The 13746-nt window shown below is 41.5% G+C and overlaps 2 protein-coding genes across 12 annotated transcripts in view; both read right to left on the minus strand.

Annotated features, from left to right (window-relative positions):
• The window catches only part of LOC133540639 (dipeptidyl peptidase 9-like), a 35298-nt gene extending 28626 nt beyond the window's left edge, over positions 1-6672 (minus strand). For 2 of the 4 annotated variants that reach the window (XM_061883418.1, XM_061883421.1), the window contains exons 1-4: positions 6510-6672; positions 1313-1403; positions 937-1181; positions 653-765 (exon numbers count right to left, since the gene is read on the minus strand). In XM_061883418.1, coding sequence (XP_061739402.1) covers positions 653-765; positions 937-1181; positions 1313-1368 — 414 coding nt within the window. In that variant the 5' untranslated portion in view covers positions 1369-1403; positions 6510-6672. Of the gene's footprint in view, positions 1-652; positions 766-936; positions 1182-1312; positions 1404-1521; positions 1720-3624; positions 3743-6509 lie in introns of those variants that run through there. The other 2 variants (XM_061883419.1, XM_061883420.1) reach the window with 2 other exon arrangements.
• A 5266-nt stretch (positions 6673-11938) lies between these two features.
• The window catches only part of dazap1 (DAZ associated protein 1), an 83589-nt gene continuing 81781 nt past the window's right edge, over positions 11939-13746 (minus strand). For 7 of the 8 annotated variants that reach the window (XM_061883425.1, XM_061883428.1, XM_061883427.1 and 4 more), the window contains one exon: positions 11939-12748. In XM_061883425.1, the coding sequence (XP_061739409.1) occupies positions 12579-12748 (170 nt within the window). In that variant the 3' untranslated portion in view covers positions 11939-12578. The remainder of the gene's footprint in view (positions 12749-13746) is intronic. The other variant, XM_061883429.1, reaches the window with a different exon arrangement.

The raw sequence follows: 13746 nt of genomic DNA on the forward strand, positions 1-13746 counted from the left end.
CCTTATCTGTTTATTTCTCCTTAAAAATGCTGTAGATTCGACTGAACCTTGACTACCGGGAAAATCTAACTAAGTAGATCTGACTATGAATATCTGTCCCTGACAGCTCTAGTAAATATCCAAAAACTAAAGCTGGACGTCTGCAGTTAAAGCACATCTTGTTTGTTTCAATTAAAATCCATTGTGGTGTGTGCCAAGCCCAAAATGATTCAAATGTTCCAATATTTATGGACATGACTGAATGTGCACTTCATGTGTATTTTAATTGACTTTCAGTGGAATGCTTAGTTTTACAGTAGCTATATCAATAATGTGCAGCTGGGATAGGCTCCAGAACCCTCCGCAACCCTGTAAGGGACAAGCGGTAGAAAATGGACGGATGGATATCAATAGAACACCTCAAGTTGAAAGTTTTTTTCTTCTCTAATTTGAGGGACTGTTGACCAATCTGCCAAACTACAAAATAGTATACAGAATGTAAATAAATCAGGGGTGTCAAAAGTGATGCACAGTGGCCATTTGCGGACAGTAGCTGCTTGCAAAAAGTCTTCCAAGAAAGCCATTCCAATACTTTTGCCTCTACAAAACATACAGTATATCTCAATGAAATACTCCACAAAGTAATAGTGTCAGACAAGAATGTGATGCACACCTGAAAGTTGTCCAGCAGATGCTTCCATGCCAAAATAAGAAGCGCCTCTTTGCGTATCTTCCTCGGAATGTCGGAGTAGAGCAATGAGTTCTCCCTCCTGGGGAATGGCACACCTACGATATAAGGGTTCAAACAGTGACAGTTAAATAAAACCACTGAATCCGTAGAAAAACAGACACAGTCCGACACACAAGTGCAACTTCACATATCACCACTCCTGCTTGGGAAAGACCAATCATTTTAACAACGTTGTTAGAGCCCATCTTTTTGCCCATCTAGATTACCAAGGAAGTAGAGGCGATGGGAATGTGGACTGGACTCGTCCTTCTGCACAAAGTGGAAATAATGCGGTGCCTTGCTGATGAGCAAGCCCAAGGACTTGCGGCTCCCTTGGATGATGTTTCGCAAATCGGTCCATGTGTGCTTTTGCACCTGGAAGGGAGTTGAATTCACATCCTCCATCTCCACCACTTCTGTGCTATCCGAGAGCTCATCCAACACCGGCATGCCTGCCAGTGACTCCCTGATGCTGTGGACACATACGGTTTTAGAAACTTGGAAGTTTGCAGAATACAACAACAAAACCAAAAACGTTCAAATAGACGGTATTAGGTTTTTCAATTTGCTGTACTAAATCTATGTTTGATATTTAATCCAAACCTGTCCTGGTTGTATTCTTTCTTGTCTTCAGTTTTCAGCCTCTTAACTATGTGCATGAACCATTCGATAGCTTTGAACCCGTTGTGGCTCCCTGAGAAACAGAAGGTTCATCAATGACAAAAGAAGTTAAGTCAGCAAAAGCAATCAGCATGATGAGAAACTGGTCTAACTGAAACAATCAACAGAATAACACCCTAATCTAAGCTCACATGCTATCGACAGGTAAACTGTTGCTGTTACTGGGGTGACGGCGGGCCCGTTCGGAAAAGATATCCGTATTCTGCTTCATCGCGGAGCTGCGACTCTTCCTCCAAACACTGCCAAAAGTCTGGCAAGTCGATCCTGCCCAAAAGTCTGACTGCATGTGACTGAATGTGACTGCTAGTGACGCGGACACTTAGACGTCTGTGTCAGTAGGCTGGCAAATGTTTCACGCCCATGCCACATTTTACTAAGGCGTGTATACTGCACGCTCTTTTGTTATTCAGGACTGTTCGGAGGTACATGTTTCACTCAAGTTCATTCCCAGAGCAAGCAGTTGATGTGTGGTCAGATCTTATTTATCAATGACTGTCCAGGAAGTTCAATTTAGACCAATAGTCTCGAAAAAAAACTTGTGAATTTACGTTATTTGTAATCATGCATTCCAGAAACGTGTTTTACTATACTCAAATTTAACTATAGGTCTGACTAGGACCAACCATAGGAACCCTGTGCAGTTGTCTATAAATCCAAAACCACAAAGGGAGACCACTTAATATGGGTGTTTACCTGTCCTCTTTGGAAGGACTGAATTGCCTCATGGGACACAACTATCTCAGCTACAATTGTATACAGCGGTGAGTCAACATGTCCTTACCATACTTTTTAACTTTATATTGTAGCCAAATCTTTTTTCCCATAGAGATAATGTCTAAAGGATACTAGTTTTTGCTCATTTATTGTGTTTAATTGAATTTTTAATTAATGCCAAAGCGGCAGAGCAGTTTTGAATTGGCTTTAGTGCGCTAGGAAATATCGAACATTTTTCTTCCAGCTTGGACCTATCACCTATTATTTTTAACCTTTTCATTTGAACTATACACGCAAACAAATCACAACACTTTTGCACAGATTGTACACAGCATGTACACACACACACACACACACACACACACACACACACACACACACACACACACACACAAATCGGAACACAGACACATGGGTCTGATAACACACACAGATTGCAGATTGTTTTGCTACAATATTACTTCTATATCTGCCGCCTTTCCCCGTGACCCTAATAAGGACAGGTGGGGGATGGAAGAATAATAGTGTGAGGTTCATTGGTGTAGGATGCTGCTCAACATCCAGCAGAAAAAGTGTCTAATAAAAATCCAAATGTTTTACTTTTTACAAGAAATCCACTTCCAACTAGAGAAAACATGTTTCAGTAAGTTGTAGATGTTCTGTTTATGGTTTAGCTGTGCTTATGCTAAAACTAGCCCTGTTATAACATCATAAATGACTGTAAAATGTGCATAAGTTGGTGTACTTGCTGTCATCGGGTCACGCGCACACACTTGAACAAACACACTAATTCCGGTTGTAGTGCAAGTACCATTCAAAATAGCAACAAAATAAATCAAAACTCACCAGTTAGTCAGTAATTAATAGTTTTTTTTATTATTTGGATGACTACTTTTTACCTTGACTTTAATGTTTGGCTACTCTACCCACCTCTGATTATACTGTAGCAGATATATAATGTTATGTTCGCAGATAAGTCTGTTCAGAGGAATCCTTTTTGTTTTTCTAAAATATTTGACTTGTGTTTATTGGGATTATAACAATGGTCAACAAATGAATGGCAAAATCATAAAATACTTCAAGGATTTGAAATAATTTATGATTATAAAAATGCAATTGCATGTGTGCAATATGTTTTATTTTTTTTGGTCTTTTTTTTTTCCCGTTATATCTATCTATCTATCCCAGGGGTTTCCAAACATTTCCACTGAGGCCGTACACTGAAAAATGAAGGCATGCAGGGGCAATTCTATTATTTTTAATTTTCAAAATTAAAACAATATCTATTGTAAGCACTAGGTCTCCCCTCCATTTTGGAGAATGTTAAAAGGTCCTGGGGACCCAAAAGGGTGTCAGTCATTAAAGTGTTGAAAACAAGTCTGATACAATTTTTTGTATACTTTCAACGCTAAAATATCTATAGATCAACTTTAGAGCCATTTGTTAACATAAATATATATATATGTTTTTTTTTTTAATGATTTATGTCGCAGCAGTGGACCAGGGGTTAGTGCACGTGCCTCACAATACGAAGGTCCTGAGTAGTCCGGAGTTCAATCCTGGGCTCTGGATCTTTCTGTGTGCAGTTTGCATGTTCTCCCCGTGACTAAGCAGGTTCCCTCCGGGTGCTCCGGCTTCCTGCCACCGCCAAAAAACATGCACCTGGAGATGGGTTTATTGGCAACACTAAATTGGCCCTAGTGTGTGAATGTGAGTGTTAATGTTGTGTGTCTATCTGTGTTGGCCCTGCGATGAGGTAGTGACTTGTCCAGGGTGTAAACGCATTCTGCCCGAATGCAGCTGAGATAGGCTCCAGCACCCCCCACGACCCCAAAAAGGGACAAGTGGTAGAAAATGGATGTTTTATGTCCTTTTTGTTGAAAAACAAACAAACCCTGTTTTGAATGGCAAAACAAAAATATGCAATATTTTGCCGCACCAAAATATTCATAGTGGAATATTTAGTATGAAGTAATTAGAGCCTACATAGATTATTATTATTTTTAAACATTTGACAGTTAAAAAATCCGTGTAGAAGGCCACACTCATAAGTGTCAAAAAATAGGTCATATTTCAATATTTATTTTTATTTTCAGCACGTACATCTATAGATCAACTTCAGATCTGTCGACTACAATTTTTTTTTATACATTTTTGAGCAATGTCAGTTTTAAAGTGGAAAAACCGCCTGCATGGCAGCGTTGCATTTTAATGTCAATATTGCAACATTTTCTCATTGGATTGCACCTGTCAGATTCCACTTTGTTTTTGTTTTTTATGTGAACGTATTTTTAAAATGTGCCCCTTGTCTATTCCAGTGGTTCTCAAATGGGGGTTCGCGTACCCCTGGGGGTACTTTAAGGTATGCCAAGGGGTCCGTGAGATTTTTTTTAAATATTCTAAAAATAGCAACAATTCAAAAAGTCTTTATAAATATATTTTCTGAATAATACTTCAACAAAATATGAACTGTATACAAACTGTGAAAAGAAATGCAACAATGCAATATTCAGTCTTGACAGCTAGATTTTTTTGTGGGCGTTCCATAAATATTATGTTTAAAATATTATTTTTTTGTGAATTTTTTTTTAGAATTAAGTTCATGAATCCAGATGGATCTCTATTACAATCCCCAAAGAGGGCACATTAAGTTGATGATTATTTTTATGTGTAGAACTGTAGAACTCTTTATTTATAATTGAATCACTTGTTTATTTTTAAGTTTTTAGTTCATTTTATATCTTTTTTTCCAAATATTTCAAGAAAGACCACTAAAAATGTGCAATATTTTTGCACTGTTACAGAATTTAATAAATTAGAAACTGATGACATAGTGCAGTATTTTACTTCTTTATGTCTTTTTTTCAACCAAAAATGCTTTGCTCTGATTAGGGGGTACTTGATTTAAAAAAATGTTCACAGGGAGTACATCACTGAAAAAAGGTTGAGAACTACTGGTCTATTCTATACTATCATTTCCCTAAACCAGGGGTGTCAAACTCAAATACAGAGTGGGCCGAAATTTTAAACTGAACAAAGCCGTGGGCCAAGGTTGAACAAATGAACCTTTTAATAGAGACCCAAACAAATTTCGCATTGAATATTTAACAAGCAAGGCTTATATAACTTTATAGTAACATGCAAAATTGAGTGTCAAATAATAATAATAATAATAAAAATATATCAATGGTATATCAAATAACATTTTAATAAAAATGTAATGCCTCTTTTCTATTTGCAGCCTTCTGAGGTAAATATCAAAATAAAAGTTTTCCACAAGTTAATAATAAATTTGAAAATAAAATAACAACAATGAAGTAATCAAATATTCAAGCCTTAAAAGTAAGAAGAGAAAGTGCATGAATAAATTGTTAATTATTGCTCAGTTTGCTACACTGATTTGCTTTAACAATGAATATGGAACAAACAATACTTGTATAACTTAATAGTGCAAAATCAACTTTCAAAAAACAAACGAAAGACATCAATGGTATATTAAATACAATTTAAATAAAACATTTAATGCCCCTTTTTTTTTTGCAGCCTTGGTTGCAGAATGGTTGGAAAATCGGGAGGGTTGGCAAGTATGAGTATTAGCGGGGAATGCGGTGTTATAATATAATACCGGTGGGCCAGCTCTAATGTTAATTTGATATTGCCTCAAGGGCCAAATGAAATTGCACAGCAAGCCAAATTTGGCCCACGGGCCAGAGTTTGACACCCATGCCCTAAACAGTATCAGTAATGGCACTACTGGTCCTGAGTCCTGTTTGGTATCGTATACATCATTTTGCTGGATTGGCCACGTCTAATGACAAACGGCTGGATAGTTTCTGTAAGTCCCTTCGTTGAAATGCATCATGGGATGTGTAGTTAATGTTCACTACGACGCAGCAATAACAAAATGTTGAGATTTATGTTGTTTTTAAATGTTTGTGCGGTTAGTAAAAGTCAAGTGGGAGTTGGCTTCGGTCGTATGTACAGCTATGATCATTACAATTCATGTACTAACAGTATAGTTGTGTAAAGTTGAGGGTGATACTGTAGAACGTTTAGCCAGTAGTTATTTAAACAGTTTCTTTGCTGCTGCAAAATGGTGTTCTTTTGGTATTTTTTAGCCAGTCAAATTGTTATCAAAATCATGACTTGACACGGCATGAATAGCAAAATACTCGTGGGTTGATACGTCTCAAACCACCGTTTCTGCAGCCATTGTTCACCCATGTAAAAACAATGTAAATACTTTAAAAGTGACAACTTAAGTCCTGACACTCTTGTGGACGGGCCACCTTACTCTATGCCTCAAGCTAGCAAGAAACGCTGCGCTAACTTTAAAAATACATTTTAAACAGCAAACCACATTCTTTTTTTTTTTTTTTTTGCTCCCGCACAATGTGAACAATACCTTACTCGACGTTGTCCTGTGTTACAAGTTAACGTCCACTATGAAAAAAAAATCATTAGAATTGTCAACAAAATGAAACAGGAAGTTCAGAGGTGGTTGGATCGATCCAAGCATCGATATTAGTGCTGGTAGATACCAAAGTAACTATCAGTGTGATTCGATATTTTCAGTTTTCTTCTGTAGCTTTACAAGGTTATGTTTTTGTTGTGTATCTATCAGCATGAGCCAGTCGGTTGTTGCTTTAGTTTGATTATTTTTTGGACTATTGTACGGAAGTGCAACTACTTTGACATTTCATGAAATAAATTACGATTTCCGAAAACAGACAAAAATTGCCTGAACAATTTTCAGAAAAGGTATGTCCCAAATTCCTGATTGACAGCACAATCAGCCAATCATTTTGTCCACATCCGCTCAGTTTTTTTTATCCCTCATGCAGGTGCTAAAGACATGAACAAAAGGATGGATTTAGTTGTCAATCTGTAATTCGGTACATTCCTTTTTCGGTTTATAAAATTGTAAATTGTTTAGGCTTATGTTTTTGCCTTTTCCGAAGCTCTAAAGCGTTTTGTCTTTTCTGTCTTCTGTAATTGTCCATCCATCCATCCATTTCCTACCGCTTATTCCTTTTAGGGGTCGGGTGGGCGCTGGCGCCTATCTCAGCTAAAATCTTGTGGAAGGCGGGGTACACCCTGGACAAGTCATTCCAGGGCCAACACAGATAGACAAACAACATTCACACTCACATTTACACACACTCGGGCCAATTTAGTATTGCCAATCAACCTATCCCCAGGTGCATGTCTTTGGGGACATCCAAACTCCACGCAAATTCCATACAGAAAGATCCCAAGCCTGGGATTGAACCCAGGACTGCAGGACCATCATATTGTGAGGCAGATGCACTAACCCCTCTGCAACCGTGAAGTTCCTAATTGTCCATCCATCCATCCATTAACTACCGCTTATTCCCTTGTGGGGTTGCGGGGGGCGCTGGTGCCTATCTCAGCTACAATCGGGCGTAAGGCGGGGTACACCCTGGACAAGTCGCCACCTCACTTCTGTAATTTAATTTTTTTTAATTATTAATGTTTTATACTTCCAGGCCACCATACTACGTACTGCATTTTGCTTTAAAACATCCATCCATCCATTTTCGACCGCTTGTCCGGTTCGGGGTCGCAGGGGTGCTGGAGCCTATCACAGCTGCATTTAGGCGGCGTACACCCTGGACAAGTCGCTACCCCATAAAATGGCCAACATAGATAGACAACACACTCACATTCAATAAAAAGGAATTATTGTATATTGTTGATATTGTTACATCGTCTTATACTACTGCAATCAATATTGTTGAACAAATAAGTGTTGATACAAATATTTTCTGTGTACCTAAAATGTTTGTTCCATTTTATGATTCCAATCATGATTAACCAATTAAAATCATCCATTCATCCATCTTCTTCCGCTTATCCGAAGTTGTGTCGCGGGGGCAGCAGCCTAAGCAGGGAAGCCCAAACTTCCCTCTCCCCAGCCACTTCGTCTAGCTCTTCCTGGGGGATCCCGAAGCGTTCCCAGGTCAGCCGGGAGACATAATCTTCCCAACGTGTCCTGGGTCTTCCCCGTGGCCTCCTACCGGTTGGACGTATCCTAAACACCTCCCTGGGGAGGCGTTTGGGTGGCATCCTGACCAGATGCCCGAACCACCTCATCTGGCTCCTCTCGATGTGGAAGACCAGAGGCTTTACTTTGAGTTACTCCCGGATTACAGAGCTTCTCACCCTATCTCTAAGGGAGAGCCCCTCCCCCAGCGGAGGAAACTCATTTCAGCCGCTTGTACATGTGATCTTATCCTTTCAGTCATGACCCAAAGCTCATGACCATAAGTGAGGATGGGAACGTAGATCGACCGGTAAATTGAGAGCTTTTCCTCCCAGCTCAGCTCCTTCTTCACCACCACGGATGGGTACAACGTCCGCATTACTGAAGACACCGCACCGATCCGCCTGTTGATCTCACGATCCACTCTTCCCCCACTCGTGAACATGACAGTCTCATAGGTACTTGAACTCCTCCACTTGGGGCAGGGTCCCCTCCCCAACCCGGAGATAGCACTCCACCCTTTTTTCGGGAGAGAACCATGGACTCGGACTTGTAGGTGCTGATTTTCATTCCGGTCGCTTCACACTCGGCTGCGAACCGATCCAGTGAGAGCTGAAGATCCCGGGTAGATGACGCCATCAGGACCACATCATCTGCAAAAAGCAGAGAACTAATCCTGCGGCCACCAAACCGGAACCCTTCAACGCCTTGACTGTGCCTAGAAATTCTGTCCATAAAAGTTATGAACAGAAATCGGTGACAAAGGGCAGCCTTGGCAGAGTCCAACCCTCACTGGAAACGTGTCCGACTTACTGCCGGAAATGCGGACCAAGCTCTGACACTGATCGTATAGGGAGCGGACCACCACAATACGACAGTCCGACACCCCATACTCTCTGAGCACTCCCCACAGGACTTCCCGAGGGACACGGTCGAATGCCTTCTCCAAGTCCACAAAGCACATATAGACTGTTTAGGAAAACTCCCATGCACCCTCAAGAACCCTGCCAAGAGTATACAGCTGGTCCACATTTCCACGACCAGGACGAAAACCACACTGTTCCTCCTGAATCCGAGGTTTGACTATCCGGCGTAGCCTCCTCTCCAGTACACCTGAATAAACCTTACAGGGAAGGCTGAGGAGTGTGATCCCACGATAATTGGAACACACCCTCCGGTCCCCCTTCTTATAGAGAGGGACCACCACCCCGGTCTGCCAATCCAGAGGTACTGCCCCAGATGTCCACGCGATGCTGCAGAGTCTTGTCAACCAAGACATCCCCACAGCATCCAGAGCCTAAAGGAACTCTGGGTGGATCTCATCCACCCCTGGGGCCTCGCAACCGAGGAGCTTTTTAACTACCTCAGCAACCTCAGCCCCAGAAATAGGAGAGCCCGCCACAGATCCCCCAGACACTGCTTCTTCATAGGAAGACGTGTTGGTGGGATTGAGGAAGTCTTCGAAGTATTCCTTCCACCTATCCACAACATCCACAGTTGAGGTCAGCAGAACACCATCCGCACCTACACGGTGTTGACAGTGTACTGCTTCCCCGTCCTGAAGCGGCGGATGGTGGTCCAGAATCGCTTTGAAGCCATCCGGAAGTCGTTTTCCATGGCTTCCCCAAACTCCTCCCATGTCCAAGATTTGCCTCCGCGACCGCTGAAGCTGCACACCGCTTGGCCTGTCGGTACCTGTCCACTGCCTCCGGAGTCCACTCGGACTCAATGTCCAGCACCTCCCTCGTGACATGTTCAAAGTTCTTCCGGAGGTGGGAATTGAAACTTTCTCTGACAGGAGACTCTACCAGATGTTCCCAGCAAACCCTCACAATGCGTTTGGGACTGCCAGGTCTGTCCGGCATCCTCTCCCACCATCGCAGCCAACTCACCACCAGGTGGTGATCGATAGAAAGTTCCACCCCTCTCTTTACCTGAGTGTCCAAAACATGAGGCCGCAAATCCGATGACACAACTACAAAGTCGATCATGGAACTGCGGCCTAGGGTGTCCTGGTGCCAAGTGAACATATGGACATCCTTATGTTTGAACATGGTATTTGTTATGGACAAACTGTGACGAGCACAAAAGTCCAATAACAAAACACCACTCGGGTTCAGATCCGGGCGGCCATTCTTCCCAATCACACCTCTCCAGCTTTCACTGTCGTTGCAAACATGAGCGTTGAAGTCCCCCAGCAGAACAAGGGAATCACCCGAGGGAGCACTCTCCAGTACTCTCTCGAGTGTACCCAAAAAGGGTGGGTAATGTGAACTGTTGTTTGGTGCGTAAGCACAAACAACAGTCAGGACCCGTCCCCCCACCCGAAGGCGGGGGGAGGCTACCCTTTCGTCCACCAGGTTGAACTCCAACGTGCAGGCTTTGAGCCGGGGGGCAAGGAGAATTGCCACCCCAGCCCGTCGCCTCTCACTGCCGGCAACGCCAGAGTGGAAGAGAGTCCAACCCCCCTCGAGAAAACTGGTTCCAGAGCCCTTGCTGTGCGTCGAAGTGAGTCCGACTACATCCAGCCGAAATGTCTCTACTTAGTGCACTAGCTCAGGCTCCTTCCCCCCCAGTGAGGTGACGTTCCATGTCCCAAGAGCTAGCTTATGTAGCCGAGGATCGGACCGCCAAGTGCCCTGCCTTCGGCTGCAGCCCAGCTCACATCGCACCCGACCTCTATGGCCCCTGCTATGGGTGGTGAGCCCATTGGAGGTGGGACCCACGTTGCCTCTTCGGGCTGTGGCCGGCCGGGCCCCATCATGCCCCACCTCCGGGCCTGGCTGCAGAGGGGGGGGCCGTTCACCCACGTCCGGACGAGGGAAATCTGGGTCCTCGATATGTCTTCATAAAAGGTCTTTGAGCTGCTCTTTGTCAGATCCCTCACCTAGGACCTGTTTGCCTTGGGAGACCCTACCAGGGGACTTAAAGCCCCCGGACAACATAGCTCCTTGGATCATTGGGACACGCAAACTCCTCTACCACGATAAGGTGGCAGCTCAGAGAGGAGCAAATTAAAATCAAAAGATCACAAAATAATTCAGTGATCTTGAAAAATGTAAAAACTGTCACTTAGTATCGAATTAATACCAACAATTGCAGTATTGCTCATCTTCAAACATTATAAATTCAAAGGATGCAGGGGCCAATTTGATGTTAATTGCATAATTGGTAAAAAGGCAAAAACATTTATATTTATTGGGATTAGTATCGACAGTGTGCCTTTTTTTTCTTCCAGTTTTTTAAACTTTACTTTTACACAACAGCAGGCACAAAGACATCAAAATAATGTTGAAAACTTGTGGAATTAGGTCCCGTCTTGGAGCATCTCAAACCCAACGTTGGAACAATGCTTTTGACAACGCTGAATCAATGTTGGGTTCTGACGTTGATTTGACCATTGAATTTTGGTAATTTCTCAAGCAACATTTAACAGCGCAAATATGTTGAAACATTCTTTTTGATGACATTTATTTATTGTCGGGTTGTGACGTGGATTTGATCATTGAAATTTGGTCATTTCCCAACCAACAATGTGGATCCATCGTTAGACATCAAACATGTCTCAATTTACAAATAAACTATTTTGCAACATTGCTTTGAGGTCTGTTTAAAAAGAATCCACGTATATTCAACACTTAATCAATGTCTTGTGCCTGCTGTGATTGTGCTTCAGACAATTAAAAAATAAATAAGCTGTGAGCAATAAAAAGGCCCCAGACTCCTTTCGGGCTTCAGGGTATAGAGGTGTTTTTTTTTTTGTTTATCAAGATTTAAGTTTCCTAAAAAAGAGCAGTTCAGTCAAACATAATAAAATGGAAGGATCATATCTTTAAAACATTTATTCGTTTTTGTTTTGTTTTTTTTAAATAATTTGTCCTTTTTGCATAGTGCGAAATGCACCCAAAACAGCCACCTGAGGGAAGTCTACATCTTTAAATAAAAAAAACAAGCAAAGTGTACACTTATAGTACAAAATTCATCTTTAAAAAATTGCACAGTTTGTGTATAATATATATATATCTATAATCTCAATTTCAAACAAACTTGAAAGGCTCAGAAAGTAAACAATATTCACCAAATAAAAATTTCCCTAGAATTTAAAGCTGAGGAAATTCAAAACCCTGTTTTCATTTTAGTCAACCATAAATATACATATTTATAAGAGTCTCTTTCCATATAGTTTCTGTGCTAGTTTCTGACAAGACAATCAAAATTATTGCAAAGTAGTTTAGTTCCACTATAAAATATGGAGGTGGGAGACAGGGGGGGTTGGAGATAAAAGCATCTTGCTGTTGAAACCAAAATATTGTACAACTTTTCCACATAACCTACTGTGGATTCCGTTTCAACCATATGCATTCAATAACTCCCATAGAACAATCGGTCACACATTTCCCTGACTCCTGTTTTTGTTTTTTTAAACCCCAGATAATTTTTTTGTTTGAACTTTACACAGCACCCCTGTCAACGTCGATATGGGTGGAAGCCTTGTACGTTGTGATTTTGCCCTCTACCAAACAGGCTGGCGGCGGGCTGAGGAGCATTGGCGGGCTGTGCTGTCTGTGTCCCGTACGCCGTGGGCTGGCTGGCGTCTGCAAAAGTGTGGCTGAAGGCAGTCAGGTCCTGACCATACCCTGCGATGGATGATAAAATGCGGGGGGTGAGAGAAAAATAATTGTAAAATAGGTGTCCGTGTGAAACTAGAAAGAGCATTGGATGGTAGTTGATAAATAGTATTACAAATCACTGAAGTCCAGGCCTCATTCAACCTGAATAAGCTGTGTGACATTCTTCTACTTGGACACTTGGTGGCATTGTCACTCTGCAACTGGTGAGAAGACCCCTAACATCAAAGAAAGCATATAAAGAAAAAGAAAAATCTATACTTAAGGGTCGCAAGTGCCCCAAGCATAGGGGGTGCCCTAGGCTTTTGGTAAAAAAAAAAAAAAAAGGGTTATAATAGAAAGTCATAAATCAATCAAAAAATGATATAAGTCTGGGAGTTCAATAATTGGGTTGATTGAATAAAACACAAACTGTGACTACCAACACCTGGGAAAAATACAAAATGGTTCGTTCCAACTGGATAGCGACAAACCTAACATGGAACGCTTCTCTCAACACAGACGGCATAACGTCGTCAAAGTTTCACACACAGCACCAACCATTTGGGATATGGATGGAGTCACAGAACAAAATATAAAAATTAATTAATCTACCTGCGGCAGCATAGGAGAAAGTTATGTTCAAGTTTTACTTTTGCATCTCATTGCACATAACTGTGGTGCATTCAAGGAGTTAAGACTAGTTTTTAAAACCAGGGGGAGACTTAACTCCCATGTACTGAATAATAATAATAATAATAATAAGTTATGATTTGCAATATCCAACAATAACAACTGAGGTGTATCAGATAATCTCTATTTTACACTCTGAAGTAAAGGAAAAATTGACCGATTTGTAATCATATTTAAGAGAATAATGTTGAGTAATAGAATCAAAATTCACATTCTAGCCCAGCGTTCTGCAACCCATGGCTCTGGAGCCACATGTGGCTCCCACAGATTTTTTATTTAACCCTGGAGAGAAAAGTAAAACATTTTTTAAATAATTCTATCATCTCTGACTGTCT

The sequence above is a fragment of the Nerophis ophidion genome, linkage group LG22 (genome assembly GCF_033978795.1).
Source record: "Nerophis ophidion isolate RoL-2023_Sa linkage group LG22, RoL_Noph_v1.0, whole genome shotgun sequence".
NCBI classification, from domain to species: Eukaryota; Metazoa; Chordata; class Actinopteri; order Syngnathiformes; family Syngnathidae; genus Nerophis; species Nerophis ophidion.